The sequence below is a fragment of the Scatophagus argus genome, chromosome 13 (genome assembly GCF_020382885.2).
Source record: "Scatophagus argus isolate fScaArg1 chromosome 13, fScaArg1.pri, whole genome shotgun sequence".
NCBI classification, from domain to species: domain Eukaryota; kingdom Metazoa; phylum Chordata; class Actinopteri; family Scatophagidae; genus Scatophagus; species Scatophagus argus.
The window spans coordinates 9,187,986-9,204,768 of record NC_058505.1 but is presented as its reverse complement, the minus strand read 5'-3'; the positions used below and the strand labels follow the sequence as shown (position 1 = coordinate 9,204,768).

The window sequence follows — 16,783 nt, the reverse complement described above, 5'->3', positions numbered from 1 at the left end:
GTTAAAATAAACACCAAACTTTTCAATCTCAGTCGAGATATTTCAAAACCTGACTTTGAGATTACAGCTACTTAGACAACGTATTTAAACAGTCATCAGGAACGTCTCCTCCTATGAAAATAATTGTACTGTATAATACACCATCCACGTAATACTGTCCTACCACAAAACATAGTACTTGTATATTTTTATGGATTCATATACATTTAGGCACATACTATATGCACACTTCAAAGTGTGTGCACAGAAGGCAGTTTAATATCTATATTTAAAAAAAAGACATCTTGACAAAGTGAATTTTTGATTTTTGTTGCACTCTTCTTGTGGCACACTATGCAAAGCAGAATCTGACATTCAGTTCACCGAATGATGTTGCATTTTTGCTCGGTGTCACTTCCTGGTTGCATTCAGTTGTTATTGGTTAAGAAGAAAAAGGTACAGTACAAGTGCATTGCATTTTTTTTTTTTTTTTTTTTTTTTTTATCTCAGTGTTCACTTTGCCTTACCATACATTCAGTTTCCAATAAACAAAGCAAAAGCAATGCTTAAAAATATTGATGCTTAGTTGTTTTGGTAGGTTTTTACTTTGAAGGGAGATCCAACTTATGGTCTAATAATAATAATAACAATAATAATAATAATAATAATAATAATAATATACGTTTTTCAACACTAGATGGCGAAAGTATGCCATGGAACTGGAATGTGCTTTTATGTAATTTACAATGTGCAGAAAGTCAAACAGATTTCTCAAATATTAAGCATTTACAACTCTAGAAATAAATAAAAACTGAGGAAATAAATACACTGATGAACAAATATAATAATAAATAGTGATAATATAAGAATGACATGAACACATACAGATCAAAATCAAGCAAACCATACAAAATAATTAAGTGCCAGATCGGGTAAAAATCTCACCGGGATAAACATATCAAGTGAATGCAGAAACAGTAAAAGCATTACAAATCTGGCTGGTAATTTTCTCAGTGCAGTGTATTTACCAGGAAATGCCAAACACATTTCCAAAAGCCTTGTCTTATACATGCAGCCAAGCCAGCACTCTTCAGTAAAATAGAGCTATCTAGTGCCATTATCCCAAGTCAAAGAAACCTCTTGGTAGCTCTACAGCTTAAACATGGATGCCCTTAATAGCCTGTTTGATATTATCCAAGAGGGCCTTGCACTCCGGAGAGTATTCATGCTCCGAGTTGTTGTACATATCAGTTAATGTGTTCACATAGGCTTCAAAATTATGCTCACTGATGGGTCCCTGCAACAAAAACATTTTTGACTATTAGTGAAAACAGCACAGCAGAAATGACAGTTGAATTTAAAAAAAAAGAGAGATTTCTTCCAGGACAGGTTAGATATAATGAGTTGTAGTGGAGTCTGTGGTCAAGGCTTACTGTACCATTTGAGGCAGCTGAATGTCTGTTAGACTGTTAATGAGAGCTTGGCTAAGGCGAGCGAGCTCCTTCAGAAGGCTGTCGTTGTGCTGTTCGATCATCTTGTTCTCCTCCTCAATTGTCTTCAGGTTACATTCCATAGACGATATCTGCTTTCGAGTACAAGGCACAAAATACAAACGCTCGTCAAATTGAGCGAACAAAGATCTCCCACCTTTGTGGATAAAATTAACTCGTCAGGGTGGATATTTACCTGCGTTTGAAGTTGCATCATGTCTGCTTCTATTTTCATGTTGGATTCGTTCAGTTCTTTAATTTCATGATCCAAATGCTGAATATCTTCTTTGTTTTCAACACCTGAGTTGAAGCATATCATGTAATTTCTCATGTTCAAACTGAAAACAAAGATATTTTCTGTGTGAACTGCAAAATATGTCCACATTTGCATATCACGCAACGTGTCAGGGTGTCAGGGTAGCTTACCACTGCTCGCTTTCAATTTGATAGTCATCATCTCGTCTTCCGAGTGCTTTTTCTTGATACTCTGTGCGTTCAGTGGGCAACCCGACAAGCTAGTTCAGCATGTCATAAAGGACCATTTTTAGGTGGGAGAATGTCACAAAACAGATAAACTTTAAAATCAATAGAGATCATGAATGAGAGTAATGGTTCCATTGTCAGAATGCAACGTGTCGACCGGCAGTATTGTTCAGAGATAAAACGGAAGACAGACAGGCGACCTCACCTCCTGTGAGTGGCAAACACATTATTGGCATGTCCAAGGCCATTGCAGCCAGGCAAAGGACAATGGGGCAGTTCCTGTTTACTGGCCTTCCAGGCAAAGGGCAGCCCATTGATGGACGACTCCTTCTGTCTTTTGGCAGCAAGTGGACAACTGCCCGCACTGCGATGGGATGTGTATTTTCCCGATATATGGCCCTGTCCGTCACATCCAATTACTGGACACCTACCAGAGAAACAAACAAAGAGTCAGACATGTCGTAAACCTCCAAACACTGCTGATTCATGCGGGGAGAATCTAACTAAGTTGCATTTAATAGCATTTTTTCCTACGCAATAGACAAATCAAATGCTTTGAACAAATGCTCAAAAAACAAAAAACAACCACATCATTAAAAAAAAAAAAAAAAAAAATCTCTCTTTCAATAACTAGACCGGAAGATTTGTTAACCATTAAGTTGATTAATCCAGCCAAATGCTGATTAAAAATAAAGTCGCCAAAACTAGAAATAATCGCATTAACTATAAGTTACTAATCCACTAAAACTTGAGGTAGAACAAATGCTCTGCTCAGTGTGTTTGTTGTGAGGCTGCTTGAAAACAAAATGCACAACTCACACTGAATATCATTAAGAGTTTGTCAGTTGGAATTGAGGCCTGTTTTCTGCAGGTCAGTAATGGAGTGACATGAATTACAGATAATTGTCATGTATCCCCTCATGCGAAAGAATGTAATTTGGTGGTAGATAACCCTTTCCCTTATTGATAAAGGTGAAAGGTCACCTGAGATGATACAAATGGCACACATGCTGTAGAGTGCTGCAGCAAAAAGCCTGTTTCAGCATTTTGTTACTCGACAGCACAGCAGCACTTAGAGGACAAAACAACACCAGTCCCATTACTTGCAACTACCACAGGTAGGTGGCTTGATGCAAGGCACCAGGACAATGGAGGCATGCCATATGGTCCACTATTTACAATAATCTAGGGACATTTGCTGCCCTCCCCCTTTCTCTCCCTTTCTCTCTTAATGTGTATGAGATCTGTTCCAGTCTAATTCCTAAGCTCATGGCCCTTGCATTAGTAATTAAAAAGAAAAAAAAATCTGTGTCCAGATGTATAAGTAAACAAGGGCTTGTATATCTGACTTTGGGTTTAAACTCCAAATCAATTACATTATTTTTTTTCAATAACACTTTCACAGACAATGATTAAGCTACAAATGAGTGCCCATCCATAAATTCAACATTTTCTTAATATACTATAATTATAAAGAAAGCACTTAGTGAAGTGTAATAAGCCAGATATTCCATTCAGAAAATAGGAAAAATGGAAAACCCTGAAAAAAAAAAAATCCCACAAAAACATTCTGCTAATCCTTAGAAAATAATTCACTAATGTTACCACAAGAGAAGTATTATTTTCTTTGTTTAACTTAATGGCCTCCAGGTATAAAGCCCCAGGCACAAAAGCATGACGCATTTTCACGATGTTTTCTTGTTTTATTTTTGAAACAAAAAACATGACAGCATGTGACGAGAGAAAAAAATCTCTTACTTAAGCTCTTGCTCATCTTTGTCATCCTTGTTTGGTGTGAGCTTCAAACCTCCCTTTCTGGCACGTGGACATCCTGACAAGCTACAAATGATTTGAGACAGTATGCGTTAACATGACAGTAATCTATGAAAGAGTAGACACACATGCACACACACACGTGTATATATATATATATATATATATATATATATATATATATATATATGTATACATACACATATACATATTGTTACAGGCTGCTACTATGGTGTTTAAATTGCACAATCTAAATCTACAAATCAAAATGAATACATGAATTCATCAAGTTCCTCAACTCTGCATTCGCACATAACATGGATTTTAAATGGACACATAAATGCATAGATAAATGAAAAGGCAGCCAAAAAAATCAATAAACACAAGATTTCAAAAAGTGCAGCATGTTTGCAGCATAAAGTGAGACTTTCACCATCTGTCTGAATGTCATGCATCTGACAAATGTATTTCATGCTCAGTTGCGGTTCATTTTTCTCTGCTACCTTCTGTGCGAAGCATAGTTCCCAGTCACATGTCCAGATCCATCACAACCAGGTGTTGGGCACCTGTGGGTTGAGAGACACAGAGACCAGGTGCTTTTTACAGCAAAAGACTGCGAGCAGAGCGGAGGATTCATGCCAATATGCAGAAATGTAGTACAAATACCAAACAACTTCATGTGGAGTACATAGAAATCATGCATAATGTGTAGGGACTAGAAAGGAAAGCAAATGTCATGAAAATAAATGGAAAGAAAAGGAAAGGAAAGTGCTGACCCAAGATGAAGCAAAAAACAAGCTGCCTAGTTCAATGTGAAAAATCCTTTAGCAACAATAACAGTTTTCAAAACACATACTTTAGTTCCTGAGAGTTGGCTGCCATCAGTGATTTGAGTGTTTTGTCAGCCAAGGGACATCCAGACACACTAGAGAGGATAAAGAGCTAACAGTCATTTTAATGCACTCTTTGATCACAGCTGAATTGAATAATCTTAATACAATGTCTCAATGCATATTTATACAAAATTATTTGAAAACACAATTCCACTTCCTCTTCACAAGAAACCTTGTCACCATGTTTTATTTTTTTCAACTGACTCATTATATAAAAGCTAAAGTCTAACTCTACAAGCGAAGTGACATGTTTTCAACTGTAACAATCAACATAATTAAACATTCAGCACTGTTTCCCTTGTCCATATATCTGCTAGCTGGTGCTAATGAGAGTGTAATTAATTACAGTACCTCCGATGCGATGCATAATTCCCCGTGACGTGGCCGCTGCCGTCACAGCCCGGGGTCGGACAGCTGCAGGAGAGCACAAAGCACTTAATGCACAGATTACTCTACTTCCCACAGACTTTTCCAAGCTTGAACTGGAGCTTTCTTTTACACTGACAACCTTTTCATGGGCATTAAAGAGTTAGTACAGCGGGAAGTTTAGTAGAGAAATTATTATTATATCGTTCTACATTCGGTTTTAGTAATGTCTCTGAACGTCACTGAGGGAGTGCTGTGCTAGAGGATCCTACAGTTCTCGCGGTGTGATTCTCAAGAGGAGACCCAGCAGAGCATGCACTCTAACTACAAGAGTCAAGAGTTGTAAGCTTTTACAGGACATATGGTGGAGAAAACTCACTTTCAAACAGATACATTTCTGCTCCACATGAACCTGCAGACATACTGTGATAGGTGACACAGTGAGTTTCAGCTTGTTTGGACTCACTTGTATTAAACTGTCCCATTCAAACACAGGTATAAGGTTTGGCATTACACTTTTTATTGTTAGCACTGAGCACCTGCTGACTTAAAGGGAAGCTCACGTTATTCACACCTGACTAAATTAAGATGCTACAAGATCTCTTGAACTTGGTATACCTCAAAAGCTCTTTTTTTGAATCTCGTAATAGCAGTTTGGCTTTGGGACTCAACATGCTGCTGTCTCCTTTGTAGTGCTGGTCCTCCAAGGGGACATGATCGTAATCCTCCTGTGGACAAAGGAGAAGTAAGAACATGGCCTTAATTGTCCAAAGTATGAAACCTGACCACGATCTGCCATGACCTAAAAGTGAATAATTAATGAAAAGCCCTGTATAATACTCTTAAAACACAAGCCCTGAGGGTTAGAGTGCAAGGCAAAGAGATTATACTTAATGATACTTATACTGCAGTAAACCATACATCCATTTAAAGTCACACTTAATCCACATAGTATTTATGATGTATAGCCTATGGATTTTCTTTTCTTTTTTTTTTTTCTCACAGACAAGTCACCAGATGTTATGTATGATTTAAAAGCAGGTCAAATGTGATAACTCGTGATACCAGCTACAAATGAATACCACCTGTGAAATGAAGACAATCCACATTAAGATTCATTCAGGCCCTCAGGCAGGACGAGTATGTGGAGACCAGATTATCACCAGTCTTCAGTGTAAAAATATTTAATAGATTAAAGATCAGACTGGAGAAGCTCCTGCTTTGTCCGTAGAAATGTCACAATTTAAATTCTCACCAAATATATCAGTGGCAGAGCTGCATGTGTATTTTGTTCTGGAAGTAAGTTTTATTAAATTTGTCAGCTTTAAGTCTTTTTTAAACTTAATTTATTACTTTTACTTAGTATATTTAGACTATAATGATTAAATATTTATACTAAATCTAACAAGAAATTAGACTAACACAGGAAACAGTTTTCAGTAAATTCCTGAAAATTCCCAAAAATTCCCAAAAAGAAGTATATAGGATGGTAGCAATTATAGGGGTAACAGAAATAACAGAGAACCAGAAATTGTTCTGTTTGGGAAGACACCTGCAGAAGAAAAAACTGCGCTGCTGAAATGAATAAACAGAATAAGAAAATTCCAAATGAGTTTAACATTTGAGAAAAAATTAGACAGTATTGTATTAGGGATCCCATGAAACTTATTTTCTATCTTCTCTATCTCTGTTTTTCTTTTAATGTGTCACTGGGCAACTCAATCTCATTGTTTTATTTCACTTTGTGTTATTGAAATTTCTTCATTTGGTGCCGTGATATCACACCAGAGACTGTTCACTGTTTGACCTTCAAATTCTCCCCCTTTGCCACTCACATGTTATGACATCAGTGTCAGTGTTTTTGTTTGTTTGTTTGTTTGTTTGTTTTACCTCTGTGTCCTGTAAAATGTGTGCTTTGCTGAAGTTGACAGGGACGGGGTTCTCCCAGCTGTCTCTCTCGCACAGCGGCTGGTAGAAGGCGGGGCTGATGAGTGCGCTCCCACCTTTGGCCATAGTGGACTCAGAAGGGGACAGCGGCTCATCTAAAGGCGGTTTTGTCTGGGCTTTTATGTTTTCCTTGCACTTCTTCATGCTCAAATCCAGGGTGCCATTTTCATCCACTTCTATGAGCATGTCCTAAGGGCAAAGGAGTTTAATCCTTGACATTCAATCAATTAATACATGTTGCAACATTTTGCAGAAGCGTACAGTACAACTGTGCCTCACAAATCATTACAGTGTATGCTAACATGTGACCGAGGGGATTAAAAATAAAATCTACTTTGCTAATTACACTAAAAGAAATGTAAATAAAATAGTACAATTTCTCATTAATATGACAGCGGCAACAGGGTAAACTTCAAGCAACATTTCTCTGTAAACATAAGAAATGACTTAAGTCGCAGAGCAAACAAACAATGTATTTAAATAATACATACAGTGGTTATCTCACACCAGACAAAGTACCAAACTAAGCCAGCATTAATTCTGCTGAATGCAAAAAAATAATAACTAGTGTGTAGTTTTTCAGTGACAGCTGCGTCATCTGTTTTCTAGGACACACAACCAAGATGGCAGCTGGGGGGGGCGTAGCTGGTTTTAGGTCATCATTATTATAGCAAAAATTAAAAAGCTTAATGTGGCATAAGTTTCCCCGCTGACAGATGTGTTTGTCGTTTCTGCACTGAAATGCAATAGCATGATGACTTATGGCTGTTTTATGGTATTAAAAGTTTTACCTCATTAAATGCTGAAATCCTTTTCCATAAATGAAACCAATTATTCGATGCATATGTTTCATTAAACCCTATACATCATTATTTTTTTGTAACAAAAGGGAGCTTTTTAAATTAATTAAAGGGGATAATTTTCATGAACACTGGATGAGGCTGTCCACTTTAATTATCCAGCCATTTGATGATGTGTGTACCTAATCGAAGTAACACCAGTGTTAGGACTTTTTGTAATTTATTTAGATTTTAATGTCTTTTAAAAAAAAACAAAAAAACAAAAAAAAAAAAACCTCAGGATTTTGTTCCTTTTTTGTGTGTGTGTTGTTTATTGATTAGTGGTGAAATTCTAATGCCTCACTTTGTTAAAGAAGTAAAATCAGCTTGTATTCGTGCTGTAAGGGCTGGCTATTTGGTGCTTTTTGAGTGTGATATTTCAACATGTAATACATATGCAGATAAGTTAAAGCATATAACACTCTAAATATGGCCCCTTTTTTCAGACCTGAAAGCTGATCTTTATTTTGTACGTCTCTCCAAGACAACTAAGCTGTAAATGAGAACAGATGATTAACTTGCTAACACTGTTTTATTCATTCAGTGGGCTGGTACCTGGTACAGGGCCACATTCTCAGCTCAACAAGCTGGGAGACAAGGATCTGTGCTGTGTAGGTGTGGAAACCTTGAATCATCTACAGTACAGTGTGCACGTATGTAACCCACAGAATGTGATCAATATTAATCATGAAGTGAGTTTGGAAGAAGCTGAACACAATGCTGCCTTGGAGATAGTGACAGCAGAAGAGATTTTGGATCTGCACACATTTCCAAGAAGAGTTTGGATTTTGTGTGAATTAAACTTTTCAGATGTTAACTCCTTTAGCTGATTGGCTTAATCCCTTGAAATGCTTTTAAAGACTATTTGGTGTAGACACACAGCCTATGCTGGATCATATAACTAAGCAAAATATCCTCTGCCATCTGCAGCGGGCAAGATGCAATTTCAGACAACAGTTCAGGGTTTTTACATGCCAGCTGATGTCGAAACAAAATACACTACCACATGTTTTATTAAAAAAATATGCGAGTAGTTGTAATTGGGAAAGAAGGCTGACTGTATTCCTTCTTTTGATGTGATTACACAAATTTTCATTTGTGTACATTAAAGCTTTATGGAGTGGAAACCTCCTTGTTTTTCTGCCATCGGAGCGACAAGCTCCCTTTGCCAAATTCTGTCTTTTGATGTCTTCTCTTTTTATACACAAATCAGAGTTCCTTTAAAATGACCACATTAAATACCTTTCCAAGTGGTCTAATTTGATTACCTTTGTGGAGGTTGCCAAGGGCCGGCCGGCAACAGCCTCCATGTTCTTCCGGTAGCGAGTGGAGAGGTTAAGGATGGCGGCAGTCGCTGCTGTGGCTTGGAAATCGTCTTCTTTTTTGAATTGACTCGGTGGGCTGTGCTGACCAGAGGTGGGCAATCGGCCACCTGGAGCACTGAGGAAGCCAGGATACTGCTGAGGTGCTAAAAGACAAATAATTAGTGCATAATTTAGTTACTGAGACACCAGGTGTTATACACAAACTTAATAGTTTGTAGAAAACAAGTTAGGAGTTGATATTTGTGGGTTTTAGCAATAACCATTGACACAGAAATATGGATGCAATACTTAAACTTACTTATTAAAAACTGCTAAACATGACATTTGCATGTAGTTTTATGGTTTTGCGGACCAATAATAATCTTGTGGTCAAAACAAAGGCTCCGTACTTAAAGCATGTTACAATTTATGCACCTTCAATACAACCTTTTCTGCAGAAAATAAAATGTATGAGACTTACAATCAGATAAATGTGACAATTCCTGGTCCTGGTTGGTTCCCATCAGAGGCTGTTTGCCGAAGACTTGTGCATCAAAGCTGGCGTAATCAAAGCGGATTCTGCTGTACTTGTCCATGTCTTTCGTGAGGCTCGGCTGCAAGGCTGCTGCTGGATGAGAGAGCCTATAGTTCAACTGGTTCATCTCGAACTTCTTCATCAAGCCAAGGGCTCTACAAGGAGACAAATAAAATAAAATAAAAAAAAAAAAACAGAAAAAACAGGTCTGTATTTTATTGCGCAAAACTTGTGAAATAACAAGTGCCCCACGAGCTCATATTAAGCAGTTAAGCAAAGACATTGTTTTAAATCACTCAGAGATGCCAGTGCTTTTGTACACATAGAGTCTGGGATCTGATGTGTGTTGTAGATCCACAGCCAGGTTGCCAGACTAATTAATATAGTAGGAGTGGGCATCCTGCCCATGATATATCCACAGGGAACAAAGAGTTCTGCTCTTTTATCATCTCTAATAGAGAGGAACTCACAGCACCAGCAACCGTTGCTTATGTCTGCTTGGAAAGCTGAAAATAGACTGTGTTCTGCTGGGATCAGTGAATAAAAATATCCAACACTCCCCTCAACAATAATCGTGTTTATCACTTTTTTGCATAACCTCAGTTAAGCTTTTACAACTTCAGTCCACTGGTTGCTCTGGATGCTCGCTGCAATTATTTTCTTGCACATGCATCAATAGCAGTGAAAACCCTCAGGGCGCTCTGGCAGTTTACCTCGGTGAGCGGTCAGGTGTTTGTCTGCACTTCAGGCTCTCGTCCTGAGGTTTGGAGACCTTCACTGCAGCAGCGATGGGGCAGCCTGAGAGACTGGTTGGGGAGGAAATCAAACACATTAGTCTAATACCGTAACTCATCTATGAACAGGGTGCAGATTTTCTAATGGATTTCTCTTGTGGATGTACCTCCGGTGGGTGCTACGGTTGCTGTTGACATGTCCTCTGCCTGTGCACCCAGGTGTGGGGCACTTGAGGACATTCTCATGCATGGCCAAGACTGAGGAGACAAGCACAGAGACAGGAAACAGGCTAAGCTTAGAAAAACCAACATAATTCAACCATGGAAGACATAATCAAGCTTAAAGATTATAAGATGGTAAATACATATAGATACCAAGCATTTCTTTTAAAATAAAGAAAACACATTTTCAGACATTAAAGGATGATTTATGAAACATGTTGGTACATTAATGCCTATAGAGCAAAGATCCTACTGAGACAGAAACAGGAGAAAAAAGCAAAAGGATTTCTCATTGTGAGGGACGCTGTAATGTGGCTGAAATGTAAATAGCTTAGTGCAAAGAGGAGCGTAACCAGACAGCTGATTATATTCTTCAAAACAAATGCGTCGTTAAAGGTCCGCTCTGTATCCTTAGAAACTTCTTTTCTGTACATATTCTCCAATTAGTTTGTTGGAGTTGTCTATTTATTTTTGAATGCTGCGTTAGCTAGCCCTTTGATTTGCAAATACTGCCTCCAGTCTAAGAGCATGTGCTTTTTTGAAAAAGTTAATTACTTTTTCTGTTCCTTTTGTAACATTACTGTTTAATGTTGAATGTTTGTTGAGTTATATTGAAATGACTTAACAATCACCAGTGTGTGTGTGTGTGTGCGTGTGTGTGTGGAGGGAGGGGAGAATTCAATATTCAGAAATTACAACACTATGAGAAAGAGAGAGGAAAGCCTTTAAATTTATTTGAAAAGTTTCGTGCACATCTTTGAATTGAACTAAATGTATAAGCAGTTCTTTCTTGTCTTTGGGTCTGTGCTAAAAGGATTTCAATTACTGTGACTGATTGTAAATCCTAAAACTGGCAGTAAATTAGTATAAATCACCCAGTATACAGGCTGTACATACTGTACGAAATGCTGATGTGACTTACTCTCGGGAGGAACTCGAACTTTATGAGGACACCCAGACAGACTCCTGTGATGTGGGTACAGGCCGGTCACATGACCCGTGCCATCGCAGCCTGGAGTTGGACACTTTATATCCTTTTTATCTGTGCGTGGAGAATCTACAGACACGGTAAAATGAGATTTCACAATAAACAAATATAACACAGCCACTATACTGCTGCCTAAACCTTCCAAAGCCTTTCTTTCTTTGTGTGTGTTCTGTCAAGAAATGTAGAAATATGTGAAATAATGCACTTGTACTTTCCTGTCTACATGGGTCAACAGATTGAAATATCATGCAAAGACAGACACTTTTTTCACAAAATGCATCTGTTAATCTGTCATTTTAGTTAAGGCTGCAGTTCAGCACACAGCATTCACTTCTTAATGCCCGTCCATCGAAAGATTACATCTAGGATTACACATTTAGCTGCAGTCATTTGAAGAATCAGAGGGAAACATGAGAGGTACTTTGGGAGGATTTAAGACTTATGGTCATGGTTAAATATCCAGTTGATTCCTATCAAAATCCAATATTCTGAGTAGTAGCAATTCCATCAGAAAATTTTGTTCTTCTTTATTTGATGTCTGCTTATTTATTACTTCACTTGTTGCCAAAATGTTTTTAGTGCTTAAGAGGATTTCCTTCCCCTGATTTCCCCCCTGCGTATGCTTCTTTTATTCCTTTTAATGTTTTTTTTTTTGGGTCTCCAATCATCCAAATCACAAACGGTCTATCTGATTTATGATGGATGGAGGTACATTTACGAAAACTGCTTGCTCCCATATAACTTTACTGACATATCTATATCGTTACCTTTTGCTCCATGATAGTTGAGTCTGCTGTCCATGTCCATCATTCTATGGTGCCTTCTCTCATTGGTCATCTGCTCCATGAGGAACCGGTCCATCTCCCTGTAGGCATGGTGTAGGGCCTGTCTTTGCTCTGTCTGTAGAGCTATGGCCTGCTCCAAAAGGCTGAAGTTCACCCGTCCTCGGCTCATCTCCAGGCCTCTCTCGTGGAGGCCCAGAGCCCAGCCGTCCAGCCGAGGTGGCCTCTCCGCCTCCCCCTCCCCCTCGCTGTCTTCCTCTGTGGGTAGAGGCCTGTATCTTAGAGCCTCAGCCTGATAAATACTAACCTTACCCATCAGACCACCTAATTCTGAATGAGGCTCTTCTTTCACGTGGCCATTCCTGCCTGAAAGGTCTTCAGAGGCTCTGGAGGGACTGCAGCCTGAGTCGTTCGCCTTGGCAGACAGAGACAAGGGCTCCCACTCAGCCTCCCTCATGTCTTCGTATGGAGTCTGTGGGGATGATATACCGCTCATTCTGTCTTGACTTTGGTCTTCTTCATTATTAAGCAGCTCAGCATCGTCTTCATCCATCAGATGCTCAGATGTGTCCGGCTCACACTGCGGGGATCCGTTAGATGTAACTTCTGACCATCCGAGAGAATCACTGGACTTTGCCGCGTCATAGCAGCCATTTTTGTTGGAAAGTCCATTGACCGCCCTTAAGTTTCCATCTTCAACAAGAACAACAACAACGAAACATATATTATTTTATGTGTTTCAAGAAGACCCTTTTGTGACCCTCTCAGTGTCATACAGAATAAGAATTGTATGTCCTCAATAATCTTCTCCAAATCCTTTAAAGGTTTTAGATTTTGTGTTACTTTTCTACAAATAATAGCTTGGGAAAAACATGTTTTTAAGACCTTCTAGAGGATTAATAATGTTGCAACAGAAATGACAATCATAAGGATGTACGATTTCTGAGCAATTCAAGAATATTTTGAGTAACATATATGATGCTTCTTTCTGCTAGTTGAATATGAAACCTGGAGATGAGAAACACAATTGTTTTCTTCTTCCTCTGTGTCTCCAATTGGAGCAACAACCCAATATAGATTTAAGACAAGATTATGGAGGGATTTACTGTGTGGTGAACAGCGGACATCAGTTTTTAATTAGTTATGTGTATTTATAAGTGCAAGCTAAGAAGCAACATGTTGTCATCTCCACACAAATGGATTTAAAAACACATAATTGTTGTTTCTAGGGAGGATTCCTTAAAACACATATGGGAGAAACCACAAACATAAAGATAAAAGAAAGAAATCTCCTTGAGCTGCTGTCTGTGTGACAGAACATCGTTTAAGAGAAGCCAACCAAACACCTCAGTCAAAAAAAAAAAAAAAAAAAAACAAAACCAAAAAAACAAAACAAAACAAAAAAAACAGACGTCGTTGTTGTTTTAAAAATAGCACAATAACACACCAGCTAACGATGCCCCCAGATATTACCCACAAAAAGTGCCCACGTCGTTTGCCACATTAAATCTGATTTAAAAACTACTTGTCTACTTTATACTCTTTATAATGAAGTAATTATGTGGAACTTGCTCAATTATTTTCTTTTTCTACATGTCCTGGATAGTCAGTTTTTTGTGTAAAAATATAAACAACTCATGGCAGACCATTAAAATGCAAGATGCTGCTGGAAAAGACAGGCAGATCATTTTATTAGGATCTTTTCTAATAATTTGATTTATTTGTTTTTGGAGATAAAAGCTAGACTCCCTTCTTTTGAGTTTTAAAATCCTTGCAGGTGTCATAAGATACCATATATGATAAAGTTGTGCCATTCTTATCAATTATATATGCATTTCTTCTTAAATTTTACACCCATTTGCTATAATCTCTTTTCACCAGCTTATTTTGCACTGAGTGCTCTCAGTAATTTAATTTGCATTGACCTTTTGCTGTATCTTTTAGCATAAACCCAGAAGCCAGAAGAAGCCTTACTCACTGAGAGGCTGATCAGTGGAACAGACAAAGAGGGTTAGGGTTATCCCTTCGAAATGCATCTGAAACAACACTTTATTAACACCACTGATTATATTAAGTCATGGTCAGTGATTAACATTGCAAAGCTATCATCTGGATTGATTCAACAAAATCTCGCTTGATCCTCCAAAACCATTCAAACTTATGCTCGATTAAGGCTCTTTGGGCTGCGAGGGTTTTTACTTTCTGTAGGCTGGACTGTGGGCCTATATCCTCTTAAGTGGCTAGACATCAGAACCAAAAGTAGGATTCGATAGGCTGAGGAGACAGATAGAGATGGATTGTGAGAATCAGATCACACACTGTTGAGGATGATACAGGCATTATCAGACAACTACCACTTATTAACGGGAGCGGCACAAAAACTTAATCCTCACCAAAAGAGCTTTAACATAAATTATGTGGCGCTAATAAAAAGACAAACTGTTTCTGTAAATGCATGATTTTATACATTGTCAAATGCAGTACAATTTGACACGTCTCGTTTCATATGCAGTGCGCTCAGGCAGCGTTACAATGTCTTACTCTCAGTTCCCTGCTGTGAAATATATTTGAAAAGAGGCGTCTACAGGCAAACGCTTCTGAATGAAAAATTAAAGCCAGTTACACGTATTTACATTTATAAGGCAAGTAACAAGGGTTTTGTTTTTCATCCAGATGGACTCCTCGGCCGGACACAGCCGCATACAGTCAGACAAGCACACAGACATAAACACACACGCACAGAGGAAAAAAACTTGGATCCCTGCGGTGGTTTGTGTGTTGGAACAGGTGAACAGTTTGTACTCCAGAATAGCCATTACCAGCACTCTGCAGCAGGGCTGCAGTTGGCTGGAGTTGAACGCAGTGTGGCCCGACCAAACGAGGAGCTTATTTTTCTCCCTTTTTGTCAAAATGCAGATATGACCAGCTTCCCACTGCAAAAATTCTTACTGCCTCCAATCCGCTTTTCCAATTTTTGTTTTTTCCACACAAAATAGCCCCCAAATCTTACGATAACAGCAAAATATGTTCTGAAAATGTTTATAACCACTTTATCTTGATTTTTAAAAAAACAAAAAAATCTGGCAATTTGTTCAGTTTTAAAGCTAGTCCACCGAATTTCATGTTCAAATAAGGGAAATATACAGCAGTCAATCAATGCTGAATGATAAAAAGAACAAGCATCTACAATACACAACAACAAAAAGAAAAAGTGATGATGCACAGTGAATTACTTGGATAATTGTAATGTAATATGAACCCAGGAAACAAATAAATTCCATTTCCAATGAATCCACACAATTCAGTGAGCTACTCTCCTGGTCCATTTAACTACACACATGTGTACTATAATGAGCTGTAGACATTATGCCTAATTATGTATTAGACTGTGTTAGAGGGCCTAACAAAAGCTTTTGAAAGGGACAATTACGTTTGTTGCTTAGTTACATCGTTAAAAATATACCAAATCAGTGCAGATTATAGTGGGCGAGAATGCACATGTACACCACGAGCATTGTTGCCAAAATGCACAAAATTCAATTCATTAGGAAAAAAGAAAACATTTTTGCTCTTGAAAAGGACAGTGGCATAAGTGAAAATAAACAATTTTTAACTGTTGAAACGCTCCCGTGACTTAGTAAAGTCTTTGTAAAAACAGAACAGTAAAACATGAGAACATCAGCCAAGCATCAGTGACGCCTCATTTGTTTTTCACAATGGGCAACTTCAATAAAAAATCAGATTAAAAGAATCGAGGAAGTTTAATTTAAATCAAAGTGAACTGGTGCACACCCCCATTCAGTTTTTCATTCTATAGATTCAATGGGTTTGGACTGGCTATTGAAGACGGACAGATGAGGGGTCTGAAATCTGGCCTCATCAAAGGAGGGTAAAGCCACGCCAGAAATATCATGGCAGATCAGCTGTCAAAACTTCAATTTGTGGACGTGAGACACAACTAATGTGGACCCAGCAGTGTAGTCTTTCACTTCCACTGCACAATGACTGCGGCTGCTGGCTGATGGCAAAGGGAGGGAAATATGAATGCAACAGATGGGATTTTAAAATTCAGCGTCAATTGTTCATCAAAACAGACAAAACAACAGGACATCTGTTTACCTGCTGGAGTGTCAATGTTCCTCAGCTCTTCTTTGTCCTGTGGCGGTGCCAGGTCCTCGCTCTCCTCTTCACATGCCTCGCTGGGGCTGTAGTGGCGGGGCTTCATCAGCAGGGACTTTCTCTTGTTGACGGGGGCGCCCTGCACCCCTTCCTGAGCACTCCTCTTCCTCGCCACGGACCCATATGGGCTGGAGGGACGAGCGGAACGAATAAAAAGCCCAGCAGGGTCAATAAAGGACTCAGTGTGGCTCATTATAAGTATTACATTTTGAGACTTATTTTTATTTATTTGTTTGCTTAATTTAGAGTTTTAAATTCATGAGTCACAT

At 38.5% G+C, this 16,783-nt stretch overlaps 1 protein-coding gene across 2 annotated transcripts; it reads right to left on the bottom strand.

Moving 5' to 3' along the window:
- Positions 1 to 483: 483 nt before the first annotated feature.
- Positions 484 to 16,731, bottom strand: st18 (ST18 C2H2C-type zinc finger transcription factor). Of its 2 annotated transcripts, none has more exons than XM_046409373.1 (18): positions 16,455 to 16,731; positions 12,321 to 13,028; positions 11,488 to 11,622; positions 10,511 to 10,601; positions 10,323 to 10,415; positions 9,556 to 9,764; positions 9,039 to 9,238; positions 6,875 to 7,120; positions 5,603 to 5,712; positions 4,970 to 5,032; positions 4,582 to 4,650; positions 4,229 to 4,291; positions 3,711 to 3,791; positions 2,158 to 2,379; positions 1,896 to 1,984; positions 1,666 to 1,769; positions 1,418 to 1,561; positions 484 to 1,276 (listed from the first exon to the last, which is right to left on the bottom strand). In XM_046409373.1, the coding sequence occupies exons 1-18, from the start codon at positions 16,705 to 16,707 to the stop codon at positions 1,136 to 1,138; spliced, it is 3,021 nt and encodes a 1,006-aa protein (XP_046265329.1). In that variant the 5' UTR covers positions 16,708 to 16,731; the 3' UTR covers positions 484 to 1,135. The 2 variants fall into 2 exon arrangements, with proteins under 2 accessions (XP_046265329.1, XP_046265328.1); XM_046409372.1 differs by having other exon boundaries at positions 1,418 to 1,564; positions 16,455 to 16,729.
- Between the last annotated feature and the right edge of the window lie 52 nt (positions 16,732 to 16,783).

Excerpts from the sequence above, each read along its gene's own strand:
- st18 (XM_046409372.1), bottom strand. The coding sequence starts at position 16,707 with ATGAGCCACACTGAGTCCTTTATTGACCCTGCTGGGCTTTTTATTCGT. Across the intron at positions 7,121-9,038 it reads CCTTGGCAACCTCCACAAAG|GACATGCTCATAGAAGTGGA; the intron begins GTAATCAAATTA and ends CTTTGCCCTTAG. Across the intron at positions 3,792-4,228 it reads AACTATGCTTCGCACAGAAG|CTTGTCAGGATGTCCACGTG; the intron begins GTAGCAGAGAAA and ends AATCATTTGTAG.